The sequence below is a fragment of the Drosophila biarmipes genome, chromosome 2L, assembly GCF_025231255.1.
Source record: "Drosophila biarmipes strain raj3 chromosome 2L, RU_DBia_V1.1, whole genome shotgun sequence".
Lineage (NCBI taxonomy): Eukaryota > Metazoa > Arthropoda > Insecta > Diptera > Drosophilidae > Drosophila > Drosophila biarmipes.
In genome coordinates, this window is record NC_066612.1 from 18370559 (window position 1) to 18389732 (window position 19174).

General features: G+C 46.0%; 3 protein-coding genes across 8 annotated transcripts; 2 read left to right on the plus strand and 1 right to left on the minus strand.

Annotated features, from left to right (window-relative positions):
- Nucleotides 1-28: 28 nt before the first annotated feature.
- Nucleotides 29-19137, minus strand: LOC108033736 (uncharacterized). Of its 3 annotated transcripts, none has more exons than XM_017108291.3 (12): nt 19014-19137; nt 17175-17902; nt 14673-14779; nt 12382-12455; nt 10613-10729; nt 3299-3428; nt 3144-3230; nt 1670-3079; nt 1006-1609; nt 823-946; nt 447-576; nt 29-388 (listed from the first exon to the last, which is right to left on the minus strand). In XM_017108291.3, the coding sequence occupies exons 2-12, from the start codon at nt 17705-17707 to the stop codon at nt 255-257; spliced, it is 3450 nt and encodes a 1149-aa protein (XP_016963780.1). In that variant the 5' UTR covers nt 17708-17902; nt 19014-19137; the 3' UTR covers nt 29-254. The 3 variants fall into 3 exon arrangements, with proteins under 3 accessions (XP_016963780.1, XP_016963779.1, XP_016963778.1); XM_017108290.3 differs by having other exon boundaries at nt 18880-19023; XM_017108289.3 differs by lacking the exon at nt 19014-19137 and having other exon boundaries at nt 17175-18644.
- On the plus strand, nt 3795-4882 carry LOC127010479 (gustatory and pheromone receptor 39a-like). The gene is made up of 2 exons (XM_050884915.1): nt 3795-4664; nt 4762-4882. Exons 1-2 carry the CDS (start codon nt 3795-3797, stop codon nt 4831-4833), a joined length of 942 nt encoding a protein of 313 aa, XP_050740872.1. The 3' UTR covers nt 4834-4882.
- On the plus strand, nt 4894-10613 carry LOC108033738 (gustatory and pheromone receptor 39a). 4 transcript variants are annotated; one of them, XM_017108295.3, is made up of 4 exons: nt 4894-6055; nt 10249-10311; nt 10370-10459; nt 10518-10613. In XM_017108295.3, the coding sequence occupies exons 1-4, from the start codon at nt 5147-5149 to the stop codon at nt 10602-10604; spliced, it is 1149 nt and encodes a 382-aa protein (XP_016963784.1). In that variant the 5' UTR covers nt 4894-5146; the 3' UTR covers nt 10605-10613. The 4 variants fall into 4 exon arrangements, with proteins under 4 accessions (XP_016963784.1, XP_050741451.1, XP_043950158.1 ...); XM_050885494.1 differs by lacking the exon at nt 4894-6055 and adding an exon at nt 7841-8746; XM_017108296.3 differs by lacking the exon at nt 4894-6055 and adding an exon at nt 8987-10146.
- Nucleotides 19138-19174: the final 37 nt, after the last annotated feature.

Consider the following 19174-nt stretch of genomic DNA (forward strand, 5'->3'; position numbering starts at 1 on the left):
ATCAATCAAACACAAACACATTTGCATGTTACGTCAAAAACTTGTAAAATCGTTAGTTTATTTTACGCTTAAGTCAAAGATTGTAGGCACTAATTGCTGCTCTGCGTAACTATCTATTGCCTGCTGCCAATCTCTTGTATAAAAACTGCCTAATTTTCATTTTGTACAATTAGTGCTGCACAATTTGTTGAAGTTACTTGTTAAAATAAAGACTGAATTAAATAAATTCATATCACGGGCAACAGCATCAACGGTTAGGGGCCATGTAGGTTGGGATGCTGGCCACTTGAGTTCTGAAGGGCCTTGACCACCTCCTCTTGCAATGTGCTGGGTGGGTCCGATACAATATCCGTATGCATAGATAGGTACTTCAATTTATTCGTAACGGCTGAAAGTGAAATCAATATTAAAACGGAACGTATCGAGTTGAAGCAAAGTTTTCTTACCGGGTCGCAGATCTATAAGGGAGCAGTGCTGATCGACCCAGAGGAAGGCGGTCCGGCGTAGCTCGTCCAGACTAGCACTCGAGACTGTTGACGTGTAGGAGGCAAGCAGAGGTTCCAGAATGAGACCCAACTGAAAATACAATCAAAAATTATTTTTAGGTAAATTATAGTATGTGATTGTGATATGATAATTTTTCTTATATTTAAAAACTGTTGAGGATGCCGAAAAAGTATTATGGAAGAAGGGAGAAGGCAAAGGGAGCCCTTTTATAGTATGCATACATTTCTGAACTAAAAAGTGACGTTTATCAAGTAGTTTGGATATAAAAAGACGTCAATGTTTTGTGAACCCTACACTCAGTTTCCTAATACTTACAATCCAAAACTTCCAATCATTCATCGTGTTGTACCGCACATAGATCTCGTATAGCTGCCGAACGTGCTCCGTTCCCTGCCGCGTCACAGGCGCTCCGTTGGCAGGCAAAATGGAGTGCAGGTGCCTTTAAAAATGAATAACAGATTAATTTTTGTAAAAAGAATATTTTTAAGGTTAGCCTACGTCAGCGAGTTGTTTAGTTCGTCCCGCTCCATTCGCAGAGCCTCGATCTTATCCTTCAGGACATTGCGCTCCTGTCGCAGTTGCTTTATGTGCTCCGCTCCCTTTTGGAGCATGGCCGCCTTGCTCAGCTTGGCGTTGGGGTTCTGCTGCAGCTGCGGGATGAGCGCATGCAGGGTGTCGAAGCCGTTCTTTATGTTGTACCGGCGCTTTTGCTCGGCGTGGATGTGGCCCGCCCTCCGTTGGGTGTCCCTCGGCTGGAACTTGAGGCTGGCCGTCGGCGACAGTGGCGAATCCTGCGACTCGTGGAACGGCGAGTCCGGCGACAAGCTCAGGCTGTTGCTGCCCAGGTTGGCCGTAGTCGGCCCAAAGCTGTGCATTTTGCTCCCGCCGGGGGGGCTGTGCAGTGCGGGATTAATGGCCATGGGCAATGAGGCGGACTTCTTTGGTGAGTGTGGCTGCGTTGGCACCGAAACCGACGGCGGCGTTGTGACATTAGCATAAAGAGCCGGAGACACGTTGCTGCTGTTGCTAGTGGTGACTATGGCACTGGCGGAAGATGAATTCGAGGGCGAGCTATTCGCCACGGCTGTTTGCAGGCGTGAATCTGAAATTGAAATATGTCAGCAAAACTACTAAGGGGATTTCTAGAAAGCGAAATACTTACTCGACGTGAGCAACTGTGCTAGAGTGCTATTGAGCATGGGATCGCTAGTCGCCTGCTGCATTTGCTGGGTGACCAGCAGATTGCTGCAGCTGTGCGCGCTCAGCGGCGAGCTTCCCGCTCCAGCTGCCGCCACTACCGACGTCTGCTGCTGGTGCATCGAGTTGCTGCGCACCCGTGACTTGCCCTTGGCATGATACTTGGGCACTGCAAAGGGCTGCTCATGGATGAGCTGTCGGCCATCTGGCAGCTTGTTCAGCGACACGTTCAGTGGCAAGCTGTTGGAGCGATGGATCTCCTTTGGCAAAATGGTGTTCGGCGACACCCAAGTGGCTGTGCTGACAGCGGCTTGCTGATGTTGCTGCTGTTGCTGTTGCTGCTGGCTTTGCTGCTGATGTTGCTGCTGCAGTAAACTAGCCACAGTGGATTGGTGCTGCTGTTGCTGTGTGTTTGAAGCCTGCTGCTGTCGCGAAAGCTGCAGAAGTTGCTGAGTACTCAGACCCAAAGGCAGCGACTGTTGCATCTGCGGCGGCTCCTGCTGCAGATAGCTCGGTTGCTGTTGCTGCTGCGGCAGCCGGGGAACATTGAGAAAGGTTCCCGTCGAGGCGGACTTCTTGAACTGCGGATAGGGCTTGTACCCAATGGAGTTGTACCCACTGTCTCCCAGCAAGGACAGCATGTCGTTATGCAGCGGCTCCACCTTTACGTTGAGCTGCTGCTGATGCTGCTGCTGCTGGTAGTTCTCCGTGTAGCTGCTAAGGAAGCTCTGGTTATTGAAGGCGTTTGTCTGCTGGGTAGGGAAGTGCTGCTGCTGTTGCGTGAGCTGTTGTTGTTGCTGCTGCTGCTGTTGCTGTTGTGCCTGGAAAGAAGGCTGCAGCACTACGCCGCCGACAACATGTTGCTGCTGCTGCTGGTTCTTTTGCTGCTCGGCCAGCATCTGCTGGTAGAGGTTCGTCTGGTGCAAGGTGGGCTGGGCCTTGTCGTAGTTGTGCGGCTCGCGTCGGAACGGGCGCTGTGTGTTCTTGGCCACGCGACCGTTGATCACACATCTGTTGTCGTTCGCCCCGACGGCCCCAAAGTGCTTGCCCCCGTGCATCCTGCCGGACATTGAGCTCGTGTCGCCGAGAAGCTGAGAATCATTGGCGGATTGCTGCACTTGTCGTGCCACTGCGAATCTTTGCTCCACCTCATTGTACGACATGTTGTTTATTGGCGTGTTGAGCTCCAGCATGCTTGCGTCCACATTTCCAGCGCCACTATTGCTGCTGTTGACCACATCCATCATGCTGTCATTGCAGTACAGCGTGTGTGGAGCACCCACAATCGCCGATAGACAGTATTCGTCGTTCTTGAGCATTTCAGCATCGGTTCCCTCCTCCGGGACTGGTGGCAAGCGTGTTGTGGGAATTAGGTCTGCAAAATGGGAGTAAAATTCATTAATGCATTTTCCTAATGAAGATATGCGCTCCCTACTGACCTGAGAAGGAAATGTCGATGTCATCTAAATTCGGTTGCAAGGGTCCCAAACTGGGCTGTATGAAGTCGGCGATGCCAGCGCCGCGTGCTAATAAGTGAATAAATAAATATTAAAAAATGTTGATCGCAAAAAAGTTATTATTCGGGATCACTCACCGATTTCCCTGGAGTCAGGAAAAGGAAAGGGAACATTTATAGCCGAGAACAAGGTGTCCGTTGTCCAATCGTCAGGCATTAAGTTCCTATCGTTCAGCGGCGACCATTCCAAAAAGTCCAACTCGCTTTTCTGCAAAAAAATGAGTTCAAGATTATCGGCAGGATTAAAAAATAATCATAGTCGCTGAATAGCGACTTCAATTTGTCGTGAAAAGCATTGGTTGTTTGAGCAAATCTAAATAGAATTTTCATTTCCATGTTAATGAGCTTCGATCCAAAAATTCTAGAGTGCATTTCTGCTACCTATTTCCAATATGTGGAAACAAGAAAGACGAGGGGGATTTGAGTATAAAAGTAATCATCTTTATCAGCTGAAAGATAACCGTCCATAGAACCTGACCACAATTAACCTAATTGGAACAGCGACGTTCGATACTTTGCTGATTTACTAGCTAGTTAGTTGAGTGAAACATGGTAAACGGTTCGTATGGTCGAAATGAACCTGAAGCTTGTGCATTTCCTGCATCACCAACGCTACTTGGGCCTGACAGACCTGGCCTTTTCCGATTCGCTACAAAATTACTGCCTCCATGCTACCTGGACTTCGATTGCGACTCAGATCCTGGTCGTTGGCCTTTTTGCGTCCTCTCTGGTGGCAGCTGCAGTAGATTCCCTCTACTACATGGACACCAATTCACAGACAGGGAACGCATTTGATAGAGCTGTGATCCTGACCGCATCGGTCAGTCAGCTGCTGGCCAACTTATGGTTTCGCTCGCAGCAAGACTCCCAGGTGATCCTGCTGCAGCGCCTTTCGAAGCTGGTGGGGCGATTGCATTGCGAGTCACTGGTGATGTGCAGCCCCCGTTGGCTGTACTGCATCTGGCTGGTGGTGTCCGTGCTCTATGGGTCCATGGTGGCCCATTTTGGCATGAATTGGATTGAAGACATGCAGTTAAGCCGCCTTCTAACCCTGCTGGGATTTGTGGCTCGTTGCATTTTGGCCAACTTTCAGTACACCTGCTATACCAGCATGGTGTTAGTTCTGCAAAGGCTTCTGCGCATCCAGGCGGAGCAGCTGGAGGGTCTGGTGTCCAGCGCCTCCATCTCTGCGGCTGATCTGGCCGCCTGCTTGAGAGCCCACGACGAGATCCTGCTGCTGGGTCAGCGGGAATTGGTTGCAGTTTATGGCGGAGTCGTACTGTTTCTCTTGTTGTATCAGGTCATGCAGTGTGTTCTGATATTATACGTCAGCAACTTGGAGGGATTCCATTCAGTCCAGGAACTTGTCTTCATTCTCATTTGGTTAGCTCCAATGGTCTTCTACCTCAGCCTACCGTTGGTCGCTAATGAAGTACTTAAGCAGGTGAGTGACTTTAACGCTTGACTGTCCTTTTTGTGAAAACAAGTTAAGGCGTTGCTATATTTGAAGAGCCGACTTGGTGACACCTCTTACTTCACAGTGTCATCGTTTTCGATGGAATATTAAATGTGAAGCAAGCAGTAGATATTTAAGGAGTATATATTTATCATAGGACTAAGCAGCCAAATAATATAGCTAAGAAGTCAAGAGAAGTATCTAAACTGGGACAAAGGTGTTTTTAGAACGGCTCCTCACCGAAATCCACACTATAAGGAAGCAGCAGCTTTATTGGCTTGGTCCATGATATGATTCTTTTAATTAAAAACAAAATTTTTTTGAGGTCAAAGAGCAATAAGTTTCCCATAGCTCTGTGTATCCAGACGCTTTTACGTACAGGGTATGTAAAACAAATCTGGCTAATGGTCGGTTACCCACTAGAATAGCACTTCGTCCAGATTCATTCTACAGCTGGACATTCATTCGCCATGGACGACTTTCAGCCGGGGGAACTGTGTGCTTACTACCGCCTGTGTCGGTACCTGGGCATATTCTGCATCGACTACAATCCCACCAAGAAGAGGTTCCTCTTGCGGCGCAGTATCGTCTGCTACGTGGTGCACTTTGCCCTGCAAACCTATTTGGTGGGTTGCTTGGTGGTCATGGTCATGTTTTGGCGAAGATGCTTCAGGAGCGAGCTGAATGCGACCGGAAACCACTATGACAAGCTAGTAATGGTGATGGCCCTGGGCATCCTCATCGTCCAGAATGCCTGGCTCATTTGGCTGCAGTCGCCGCACCTTCGGATCGTCAGGAAAATAGAGTTTTATCGCCGGAAGCACCTGGCTAAGGTGCGACTAGAGCTGCCCAATCGCCTGCTCTGGGTGATCATCGCCACCAATCTCTTTTACACGGCTAACTTCATCAGGACCTGCATTTTCGAGTGGCTGTCGGATGCCTCGCTGTTCTTCGTGCTCACCACGCTGGGATTTCCTTTGCGATATCTGGTCACTAGCTTTACCATGGGCACCTACTTCTGCATGGTGCACATCCTGCGCTTGGTGCTCATCTGGAATCAGTCGCAGATCACTACACTCCTCGAGCAATCGGGAGATCTCAAAAAGAGCAGCGCCCTCGTCCTTCGTTTGCGTGGATGTCTGGAGCTGCACGATCGCCTGGTGCTGCTCTGCAATGATGAAATTAGCCTGGTTTACGGCTTCATCGCCTGGCTGTCGTGGATGTTCGCCTCCCTGGATGTATCTGGCTTCATTTATCTGACCATGGTGGTTCAGACCCAGAAACCGCTCGTTCTAAAACTGGTGACCAGCATTTTGTGGCTTTCGCCAAGCTTTATGATCTGTGCCGCCTGTTTCATGAGCAACCGCGTCGGCAGTGCGGTATGTAGAAAGGATAACAAACTTTTTAAGTATGAAATACTCTTTGAAGTTAAAAAAATCTTCGCATGGACAGTAAAACATCGTGTATATTAGTGTTAGGAACTGATTTAGTCCGAAATGATTTAAATAGATTATTTTCATCCGGTTTAGCAGGATAGTATAATGTATTCTAAAATTGTATTTGATTTATAAGGTTTTAAATTTACGCATTATTTTCCTGCCCCCGTTCGACCCCATATCTTTGCATTGACTGCAATCTACATCTCATAGATATCGATTATCAATTAAGCCGAAAAGGCTGCGCAACCTTTAGTATTTCCGGTTGCCAGTTAGTGCTACGCCGTCATGACCCTCGGTGGCGATTTGCGGGCGTATCTGTTGACATTCAAGTGCCTCGGGCTGCTCAGCATTTCAAACGACTTTCCCAGTGGCTATGGACCGCGCGCAAGAGGGACCGATGATATTTGGTCCTTGACAGGCCTGATAAGCTCACAATGCCTGTCTCTGGTGGCCCTTGGCCTCATAATTACCAGGCCTGCGGAGTACAAGTTGTCCATTTACGGCCAAGTGGGAAATGCCTATTTTGTGACCAATTGTGCACTGGCCTGCTTGATGGTGTGCCTCATCCATCTTTTCTTCTATGTGCGACGTCGGAGATTGACTTCGCTGATATCCTTGCTGCTGCATCATAACCGCGTGGATCTGAAGAATCAGCATGCCGCAGAATTTGGCCGCATTTACGCTCTCTACGGCAGCCAGATTCTTCTAGCGGGCATTCTTCAGACCAAGGCTTTTAAACACTCCGGTGTCCGATTCTGGCAAACGATGCTACTGACCGTGTTCTCCACCTACACCTACGTCCTGATCGGTCTGATTGTAGCCCTGCATTATTGCCTGGTCCGCATCTCGGCCAGCCTGCTCCTTCTTTACAACCAAGACATCTCGAAGATGGTCCAATCGAACCTGGAGTATCCAGGATCCTCATGTGGCCTTCGTATGCGGCAGCGAAGTCGCCTGCTTTGGGTGTGCAATCAGAGTTTAAGCTGCGACTTTGGTCTTGTGCTGGTGCTAATTATGGCGTTCCTGCTCTTCTCGGCGCCTGCCTCTCCCTTCTTTTTGACATCGATCGTCTTCGAAATCGACGCCCTCCCTGCCGGAAGGCACTTCCTCTGGCGAGCGCTGGTCACCACACTCCTGTGGAACCTGCCCATTTATGTGGCCATCCTGATGACACTGCGCACCGATGTGGTGGGAAGAGAGGTAAGCTGGGCTTAAAGTCTTCAGCAACAGTGTATCATTAGACTGTCCTTTCTTAAGCTTTGCATTTTTATGCTGGGTCACATTTTATGAAAAGAAATCTTTTCCCTTTCTGAAAATCATATTTTTTATTGTTTGTCATTCAAGTCCAAATTTGTTGGTATATTATAGGCTCAAACCCCTTGTAAATAAGTTCTTCCCTTCCGATTGTCTAGGATATGGCGTATCTTAAAGTTAGGTCCACAAACATTCGTTACCCTTCCATAATTCCTTCAAGCCCTTAGCTGGAAAAAAAAACCTGTCACCTATTAATAACCCGACCGTTAATAGAGATGCCACAAATTAATCCACTAAGTGCTCGTACCCCAACCAAGATGAGCAAATATAACCTAATGGGTTTTTTAATTGTTGACTTATGAGGAATAAGTCCCTGAAGGCCTCTCATTGACTGGTGAAACATTTCATGTGACAACACCAAACATTAATCTGCATTAGAAAATGAGTTATTAGTTGATTGGCGCATACCAAATGTCGCGCAACGCTTTCGAAGAGTTCAGGATTCAGCTCCGAACCTTGAGGTGGCTGGGAGTGCTGCGGTTCACCATAGACTTTGAGAAGTGCTCGGTGCGGGAGAACGCCTTCGAGGAGCAGAGTGCCTGGTTGTACACGGTGGTCGTGGTGTGCCTGTCCTGCAGTGTGATCTTCTACAGCTCCTACTACCCGCAGCACTTTGCCATGGGCAAGCACAACAGCACTGGCAACTGCTACGCCCTGATCAACTTCAGATGCTGCTCCATGGCCACCCTACTGATTTACATTCAGCTCTACGTGCGGCGTTATCGCTTTGCCAGCCTGCTGGAGTCCATGTTGGGCTTTAACCAAATCTCTGGGAGTCGCCCAGGAGCGGGAAAAGCTGGTCTTCCTTATGCTCTACATCTATCCCTTTTTGCGCTTTGCATGATGAACTACGCCCATGGCTATTGGGCGGCTGGCGTTCGCTGGACCACAATTCCCGTTTATCTCTTTCAGTACGGATTTTCCTACCTCATTCTGGGACAGGTGATTGTCCTGTTTGTCGGTTTTCAGCGTGTTTTGCTTTCGACTTTGAAGCACTATAATCAACTGATTGTCAACAATTTAAAGTCATGCAAGAAAAGCCGAGGTTTCTATAAAAACTTTCGCAATTACAACGAAGTAATAAGGCTGTGCTACGTAGAGATCAATTATTGTTTCGGACTATTACTGCTACCCATTACCGGATTAATTCTGCTGATAACCCCCTCGGGTCCGTTCTACCTGATATCGACTATCTTTGAAGGCCGATTTCGCCAGAATTGGCGTTTTGCCTTCATGTCGCTAACTGCCGCCTTTTGGAGCTTACCCTGGGTGATTTTGCTGGTTCTAGCAATGGGCATTAATGATGTGCAGAAGGAGGTGAGTGACTTTTGGCCTTCCTTCAATTATTCAAAGCAGCAAAATACAATTTTTAAAATTAGCAATCGATTTAAAAATATTTATCATGCATGATCAATTCCATCGCTCTGACTTTCAAGATAAAAAAATGGATTTAGGAACGCTTCCAGAATGCTTTCAATTACTTATTACATTCTTTTTAAGAAAGGAAAAAATTGTGAACCCTGCGAAAATAGTTTATAATAATCAAGCCCAAAAAAGACTACCATTGAAAATTGACTTCGTTAGAGATATCCTTTGCACTGTACAACCCATTCATAAAAAAAGCTATGTAAGGACAATAATGTCAAAATATGTTTGAAGTGATTTTTGTTAGTGCACACAGGCCATGAGAGGTGCGGTGCCTAATTTAATAAGAGCACTGCTAATAGCATTGAAAATAATGAAAATATTGACTTTCCGCTATCGGGTGAATCAACAATGAAATTGAATACCCATCGGCTGGATTGGTTAGTTCGCAGGAGAAGGTCCAACTGGACTGCAGAATGTCAAACGTTTGCCGGGACCTTCGGCTGTACCTCCGCTTGCTCCACCTCCTGGGCATGATGTGTTGGCACTTTGATTCGGAGCAGTGCAGACTGCTTGCCACACCCCAAAGCGAACGCTATGCTCTGGCCTACATGGGCCTGATGTTGGCCGCCTCCACGGGCTGCTTCACCTATGCCCACCTGCGGCCACATCGTTTCCACCTGAGCATTTACAACCGGACGGGAAACTTTTACGAGACCCTCATCTTTCGCTGCACGTGCCTGGTGCTGTTCCTGCTATACTTGGTGATGTATGTGCGGCGTCATCGGCACAAGGAGTTGGTGCAACACCTACTGCGTCTGAATAGACGCTGCCTGGGCAGTTCCACAGACCGCCAGTTCCTGCACAATCTAATCCTGTACGGCGTGCTCACCGTGGTCTGCTTTGGCAACTACCTTCATGGCTACAGTCGCTCTGGATTGCCACTGGTTCCACTGATCCTGGTCATGGTGGTCTACATCTATGCCTTCTCGGTTCTCTGCCTGCTGTTGGTGTTCTTTGTGTGTCTCAAGCAAGTCATGGCCGCCGGACTGATCCACTACAATCGCCAGCTGGAGCAGGGTCACCTGGCTCCTGGTCTCAGGGGCAGACAACAGATCCTAATGGTATGCATGGGTGAGCTAAACGATTGCTTCGGCTTGCTCATGCTCCCCATTGTGGGACTGGTACTGCTGATGGCGCCCTCGGGACCCTTCTACTTGATCAGCACTGTCTTAGAGGGCAAGTTCGGTCCCGACGAGTGCGTGTCCATGTTCTTGACCTCCTCCACATGGGACACGCCCTGGATGATTATGTTGGTTCTCATGCTGCGTACCAATGGCACAGCGGTGGAAGTGAGTTTGCTGTGGGAATGGGTCCTCGAGTGTACACACGTCCTAAAAATCGTTATGCTTACTCCAAATATATCGATGACACTTTGTTAATCTATTTTGCAGGCTAACAAAACAGCAAAGATATTGGCTAAAGTCCCTAGAACCGGAACTGGTTTAGATAGAATGGTAAGCAGAGACAGTTTTATATATTTCTTATTTAAATCACAATAATAAGCTCCTTTAGATTGAAAAGTTCCTACTGAAGAACCTTCGACAGCAGCCCATTCTGACAGCCTATGGCTTTTTCGCCCTGGATAAAAGCACTTTGTTTAAGGTAAAACCCGCAGCAACCAAAATATCTATCCGCTTACTGGTTTTCCATTTTAACATAGCTGTTTACGGCAATCTTTACGTACATGGTGATTTTGGTTCAGTTCAAGGAAATGGAGAACTCTACGAAGACGGTTAACAAATTTTGATAACTCACCGAATCGTATGTTAAACAGCCCGTAGCCTTCGATCTATAGTTTCTGCGCCATTTTCTGTATTCAGCTTTGATCACGGCCGAGTGACGTTTCCAGTACTTGCCCTCAAGAACGACAGTCTGTGTGGGGTACAAGAGGAAGATAAAGCAAGATGAGAGCGTGTATACCACAAAAGCCTTGTTAATTTCCTAATCAAAAGCAAATATATACTGTATGTTCTAACTTAATTGTGATTAATCGTAATCTACGTTCCCGCCGAGATAACGGGAGAGGTGGGTAGTATTCTCAGCGAGTGATCTATACTATGCTAACTTTTTTCGTCTCCGAGAGGAGTTGTGAAATGACACGAACTCAGTATGCTGTACAGAAATAAATCATTTACAAGTTACAAGTTGCCAAGTCGACTTGCAAAAGTTTGTGCACAAGTTTTTGACCATACCCAATTTTGAATTGTTTTGTGAAGTCTTAACAAGGTCATAATAAGACGAACTTCGTTAAACAAGCTGATTTAATGCTGGATCCACCAAACTTCGCGATATGTGGGCTATGGATTACTAATAGAAAATATTTATTTTATTTCATTTTTATCTTTATTCACACATCCAATGGCTAGTTATATTTGAATTACTCTTTGATGGGCCTATAGTAACTGACTGTTAACGATATTACAAGCCTCACAACTAATCTAAAACTACGTAGTAATCTACAAGTACCGAGTATTAAAACTGTATAAACTTCAGTGAAAGTAACCAAACGATAGGTAAGAACAGCGATTAAACAATATGGTACTTAAATTGAATCTCAGGCTATAAATAAAAGTGCCCCGCCAATAGGTTAACGGCAGCTAAAAATACCCCCGCAAAAAACCACACATTGCTTATCACGTGCGGCCGGAGAGTCCGGCGGGAAGAAGATGGTAGGACCACGGCAATCCCAGGGGTCCAAGCCGTATCTCTCCCTGGTATTCAATGGCGCGCGACGATCGCGCGACGACCACGCGGCATTCGAGTGATTCCTTACTGTTCAGCACCGAAGTGTTTTCTTTTTTGACGATAGAGCTAAATGAGGATATCTCAACGAACCATTTCAGACGTGTGCCACTTTTGCAGGCTATTCTACGCGTGTGATGCGCATGGATGGATGGTACGATGTGGACTGATCGATTGAGTTTCGAGTGGTCGAATTATTAAACCAATGACTTAGGCTAGCAAGGTCTGGCGAAATAATCTCTAACGAAATCTTAAAACAAAAGATTATCAACCCAATTTACGACCTCTTTAAGCAATCCACATTTATTTTAGAGACTCATATAATTTAGAGCAAATAATGGTTAGGTTGACATTTTTGAATATCGACCTTGATAATAGTGGGCCTATTGGTTTTAAGATATATTTGGAACGAAATTCTTCTTGTGTATGTGCATTAAAATTGAGTTATTTTAAGAAATTTTAATTTTAGGATGTACTCGAAAGAAGTATTTTATCTAAAATAGAACACATTTTAATAAATTTCAATAAAAATGTTTTAAAAAAATGTATTTACTCCAAGCTCTAAAAAAGTAAGAGCAATTACTTTATTTGAAGTGCACCCCAACCCATTTTTGCATTTCGTAACGTTTTTAAAAAAGTCCCTTGCTATTACACAATCGAAACGCTCTAGTACATACACTTTCATAATTGTTAATCACTAAACCTATACATTTTGAGTTTTTTTGCAACTGTTGTCGGGGTTTTGAAATTATTTAACAGTTCGTATTTCTAGAGGTACTTACTTGAGGATTACTATGTATGTCAACGTCCAGCGGCGACGCGAATTGACACACCGGGGTTCTGCGCTTTTGTATGACTGCAAATGGAAAACACACAAACACTGTTTAGTAGGGAATACATTAAAAAAAATAAAACGAAGTGATAAGATTCCGGGGAGAGATAGATAGAGATAGCGAGTTCCCCAGAGATGACAAGAGTTGCCAGCAACACGTGTGATTTCGCCAGTGGCTCTTCCTAACAAATCCAGATAGCTGGAGAGCTGTGACGCATCTACCAATTGTACAACAGAGTAAACAGAACTTAAGTATCATCTAAATCCTGTGCACATATGGGCTCAAAAAATACCGTAAAGTGAGTAAGTATGCCGGGCACTGAGGGTGAATATACTTTGGTTTCCCGCCACAGGGTACATCAGTTCTAAAACCTGTTCGACTTTGTCCTCTGCTTATATGCATCATCATAATAACAGCTTTTTCAAATTTGTCGATTAAATTTCATTTTAATTTTAATACCTTTTTAAAGAATTCTGGTCGATATTGAGGGTATTTTATTTTAAGTTAAAAGAAGTAATATTGCCTAAAATGTGCTTTTGACTTTTATGTCATAAAAGAATGTATTATTTCGTCAACAAAATGAAGTTTCAATTTTAATAAGTTTATTAAAAATGCTGTTCTATATCGTAAGTATTTAATTTTGAGTTATTTTAATTTTTTTTTGGGGCCTTTCAATTCCTCATTACCACTTATCCGGAGAAATCTTTTTCCACCCCCAAATGTTTTGAAGAACTGTCAACTACAGGTAATTCCTTGGTTTATTCCTATTTGTGGGGAGTATTTTGATAATATAGAGTTGGTTTATTTTTAGAAAGACCCCTATAAACGGCAGAACTTTTCCACAGACAGTTATAAATTGATAAAACCGCCGTCTGCCTGGGAATTTCCGAAGGTGTTGGACCCCGATTTACCTTGACACTACGATTGGGGAGACATGAAAGCAACCAAAACAAGGCTAAAGACTAATCTTGCAAATTAATCGAATTTTAGTGTAGTCGTGTTCAGTCATTTAAAACACTTGATCACGATGGAAACGGAAACGTAATATGCGCAGATTTGCAAAAAGAGGCCTAGAAAGCTGTTAGACCTCCTTTAAAAAGGATTATTTTAGAATGGCATATAGATTATGGCGGAGATTAAGGTACTAGACTAATTGTATGAGATGGTAGAAGTTGTGGCTTATAAATAAACATAAAATTTTCCATTTGCCTTTGTCGTCGCTCCGTTGTCGTCGACATCTAGAAGACCCAAGAGATAATCGCTGCCCTTGCGATGGGGTGTAACGCTGCGCCGCCGTCCTCCCACTCGCACAAAGTGATGTAACGGAAATTTTTGAAAAAATACTATCAGCAGAAACGCTGGCAGACGGTCGGCCGGTGGGCAGAGTATAAAATCGAAAGCGATTTGCCAGTGCTTTACTTGTCAGTTGGTTCGGCTCGAGCCTATGACGAGCTGCCCCCTAATCAACGGAACACTTGAGAATGCGCCACACTCCCGCCCGCGGCTGAAGTGCGCGGGAAAACTCCGAGCCAGTCTAGACGATCGAGCGGGTGGCCACTAAAATGTTTTAGCAGCGACTAAAGAGGCTAGTCACCGGCGCCGGAATCATATGTTCCCGCTTCTAATTAGACGCCGCGGCAGGGCCAACAACAAAATCCAACGAAATGACAACTGCCGAGGGTCCAGACTCTGATAAGGGCCATCGGCACAGCCGACCAGACCTTGATAAGAGTGCCCGGAGCGCCCGGAGTGGCGAAGGCGATGCCCGCCTGGCAACGCCAACTCATCCAGTCTCCCGGGCATCTTGCCTCGCATCTGCCCCAAACCAGTTGACAGCCCTCCAGCCGCCGAAAGTAGATCAGATGCTCCAAAGCGTGAGGTTACCTCAGTGCGAGTGTGCTTTCAAAGCTTCTGGCGTCTGCCTCTCTGAATCACTCGCAATTGTTTCTTTTGGGTTAAGGCTTTCGCACGTGTAGCGCGTTCCGGGGAAATAAAAACCAAATTGGTTTATAATTCGTTTGGAATATTTTACCAATGCCAATGGCATATAGGAAAACTTCTACGAAGTGCAATCTCTCAAGAGCCCTAACTAGACAAGTAGTACGGGGTCTTATCGCAGTCTTCAATCGGTAGAACCAATCGTTAGCACTTGCTGATTAGATTTTTGGAAAAATCTCGTCAAATTGCACTTTAATTTTATTTGGGGCTTTCCTATTATTCACTTAAGTTCTGGAACTTACACTGCATGTGCCAGCAGCGCCATATCACATTGTTCAGGCGGATTTTGTCCTTCCAACGTAGTCGCACTCCTTTGAAATGATTCCATTTGGGCGAGGTGAGTTTTTGGCTGTAAATACGAAAGCAACATGTTAGAATAGGTAAAGGTAAAGTATAAAGTATTATACTGATGCATTTCGAAAACCAATACCAATCGAAGGAATTTAAGTGTACTTACTGGGGGGCTTTATAAATTCAACTCTATCCACTATCTCTCCTTTGATATCTACCATTGTGTCAGTGCTATCAGTCTATCAGAAACCAATCGATTTGTTTATAAATACTAAAGCAGTGCGCAGATTATGATCTAAAAATAAACAGACCCCTAACCCCACTGAGCTGCAATCTCTGTAAGATCTGCCTACATATGCACATCTGTCATAATAGCGCTTTCTAGCTTTCAGTGAAGGGAATTGAGGAGCGTTTGGCACCTAACTAAAAACAATTATTAAATACCCACACATCAGTGTGAGAGTGTGCACAACAAACTACTGTCAGACTCAAGCAGATACTCGACATGTTGACACTGTTGATTTATTATTGTTATTCCTCTCACTATCGTTGTCGATAATTCAGTGAAAAACATTAGGCCAACATCAGGTAAATACATGACATTTGTGGGGTATCGAACAGACCCCTTCATATTGCACAATCGAGCACTCGAAAGCAGTCAAACAACATTCCCATGTGGGGGTGCCTCCCCATCGAAGAACCCAGATACCGCTTTATCTAGTGACGTACCTGTTTGGCCATGATTAACTTCCTGTATTGGGTTTTACTGGCACAAATCCAGTATTTCGCGCTCTTCGGATATTCGTTTAGTATGACGCATAAGTCTTTCAAACGCTTAGATATACCTGAGCTATAATAACTGTGTCTAGCGCGACATAAACAACTTTGAATTTCCAAACTGGCGGGGCATTCCCGCCCAAAAGCCCCAAACATTCATCACTATGTTTTGAGTAAAACACTTTCTGTATTTGCCTCCTATTTATATATTTTCTTTCCAAATTTACAGAATAGAGATTGTCCCTGAAACACTTGTTCGTTGAAAAAAAAGATTCTAAAAGGTGTAGCAATAAAAAATGTATTTTCCTTACACTAACTTTAAGAAAACAAAAATGCTAATCAAATTAATAATATGAATGTATTTTCTTCTAAATGTTAAGTAATGATTTTAGTTCAGTCTATTCTAATTATTTTGTTTACAAAAATTAAAAAATTGAGAATAAACTGGCGTGTTGAAAATGCGCTCGTCACTAAATTTGTATCTCGTTCAGAACTATTTTTGCTGGATAGTGCAGACCTATTAATAAACGTTCTGGCCTAAGGATGCTGTAAGCACCGATGGTTTTAGATTAGATAAACTTCGCCTTGCCAGAGCTAACACCTGTAAAAAGTTATCTTTTGTGCGTACATTGCTAAAGCGGTTATATTTTTCGACCCATGGCAGCTTTCCGGCTATATTTACGCCATATCTGAAAGACGAGTATTACCCCACAGCGCAGTTTGTTCAGCTCCACAACAATTAGCAAAATAAAAGTAAACAGACCAGAATGAAAGTCCAATAAAAATTACTGCTCCTGATAAGAATGTTATTTACAAAAACAATACTTAACTCAGGAGAACAAAGTGGGAGAACGCTTCGGAATTGGTGGACATCGGCAATATTTGGTTAAATATAGATTGAACAGTCGAACGTGTCGTACGATGTTTAATAATGACTAATGATCTAAATGAACCAAATAAGGTAGAACCTTATCATAGAGCCAACAAAAAAACGATAATACATTCCATGGATTCACAGGTACCAGCTAATGAATTAAGATTTTAATTTCCTGATATTCGAGCATGATTTAGGCATGTGAAAGATCAAACTATTATGATATAGGGTTCTTATGGTGTTGCTATTGAAGCAGAACATAAGACAACTAATATCCCAATAGGGGAAGGACCAGCTATTATGACACTAAATGAGGAACCAGAAAAAGATTCCTCATATACAAAACATAAGCCAGAATATTTTGCAACCACCTTGCATTTTATTTCGCGCTTCATAACCGGTCAGTCGTTTGCGCCAATTTCGTGCAGAAATTCGCGGTCTGGAATCGTTCTGATATCGCTGTATTTAATATTTTGATATTCTTTCGTGATAATTGCCCTGGCGTTTGCAGAAACGGGAGAAGTGCGACCCAAAAGAGGGGGCTGAGGGGCCGAGTGAGTGGACAAGCGATTGAGGCAAAGTTGGGTCCAAAGTAACCCGAGCAGCGACGTCGCCTCGCAACATGTGCCGCGATTATGCGACCGAAGCGGTCCCAGCTTTTTGGGTTGCTGGATTTTCGTTGGCCAGTTTCTGGCGGTTATCACGCTCACGGCGCGTGATCAAGCGGGAAACTATATTTCATAGGTATTTGGGTGTTTGCCGATTGGTGTTTGGCGAGCGGTGCGTCGCGTCGGCTACTCACCTGTAGGCCAGGTTCATGCACTTGAAGAGCTTGGTCAGCGAGGTCTCGATCTCCAGGTGGGAGGTCACCATGCTCATGCTGCTCTCGTCGCCCTCCTGGTCCATGGCGCTGAAGTGGGCCACCGTCTGGGGCACATAGAGCTGGACGTCGCGGCAGGTGTTGGTCGGCTCGCCCGGCTTGACCAGGTCGGGATCCTCGGGATCCAGCATCTTCACCTCGCTGTCGTCCTCGAGGTCGTCCTGCGCCTCCTCGGCCTCGAAGTGCGAGACCATGAACTGGCCGGAGTGGATGGACTCCGCTCCCCGCTCCGCCTTGAGCAGCTCATCAGAGGCTGCAGTGGCTCCTCCTGGGGCCAGGTGCCCGTACTGCAGGTGCTGCGGGAAACTGGGGGGCAGGGACAGCGACTGTTGCGGAAGCTGCTGCTGCTGCTGCTGTTGCTGTTGCTGCTGCTGCAGCTGTTGCAGCTGGTGCTGCTGGTGGTGGGGAAACATTTGGCCTGTGCGTTGGTATCCCTCGTATTTGTTCAGCATCATTTTCACCAGGTGACCGGGGGATGTCTATGCAAACACTTTGCTCGCGAGGTCGAAGCTGCTTTTATTGATGGTGACTGGGCACATTTAATGATTTTTATTTCCACTTTTTGTGTTTTTTAATGTCTCTGGCGTAGCAGTGGCAATTAAATGCTGGCGCTGGCCCTTTTTCCGTGTGGCTGGGGTTTTTCCATCGCTCTGTAAACGAATTCGCGGGTCAAATGAGTTGTAAACGCTGGCGGAGATTTGGTCTGGACACTCGGAAATATGTTTAGTGCTTAGCACGTTTCGAAAATACCCCAGGGATCCGGCAGTCTCTAGATTAATTTGCTAATTGAGCCGTCTTTCTTGGAGTGTTGTTTGCGCCCAGCACGGCGCCCTAATCTCTGATTTGTTTACTACGCCCGACAGCGGCAGCTCGAGCTTTCCGCCAAACGACACCTGTCCGATTGGCGCTTTTTACCCACGAGACGCTGAGCTTCTCCAACGAAGGCAAAAACACGCCCCGCTTTTGCCGTTATATGCGTCACAAAGCACAATAATAACAATAATCGCACACACACACGCACACACACACGGGCGCACTTAGAGGGGGTGGCGGGGTTGTCAGACGTCAGAGAGAGAGACGTCAGTGGGCGCCTGCTTGAATGTATTTATGTACAGTGTACATGGCTCCTTGTGGCGACGATAGTGTAACCCCCACTACTCGATCGAAAAACGCTCGGAAGGCACACGCGGAACTGCGGATCGGCTTGGAATGCTGCGGAGGGCGGGCGGCGGAGTGGGCGGGAACAGCGCAGAACGAGCGGTTCCATTCCACAAACGGAACTGATCGAAGAACGAAGCTGCGGACCAGCGGAACCTGTGCGCCGCACACAGCCAAAACATTGAACAGCTGACGGGCGCGCTCTCTCCTCCTCACTGTGTCTCTCTCGCTGCTTATCAGCCTGTGGAGTGTACATATATGTACTTATGAGTACATATTTATGTGCGGAGAAGAGATGCCCCCACCTTGCTCCCGTGGCCCCTCCAAAAACTAGAAATCGATGGGCCCCCGCGCTGACGACCTTGCCACCCAGGCAATGCACTCCACGCGAGCTCTGCGTTTGCACTTTTGACCTCTGGCTCTGCACTGCCTCTGTTTTTCCTCCCTTTACTAGCCCGAGCCCACTCACACACACACGCACGAGCTGGGGGCACAACTGCAGCTGCCCCCAAGAGCAACAAAAACGAGCGCTCGTTCGCGCGACAACAACGACTACGACGCACACACGCGCAAAGGCACAAAGCTGCTACGTAGTTTAATTACAATTTAGCACACATTAACTTAATGCGAGGAGCGAGCCCTCGCCCTCCCACCAGGGTTGTCGAGCGATCGGCGGTTGTGATAAACAGCAGCGAGTGCCTAAAAATGACCGCCGTTCGACGCAATTATGAGGACGCCCTATAATGAGAGGTCGAATTGAAAAC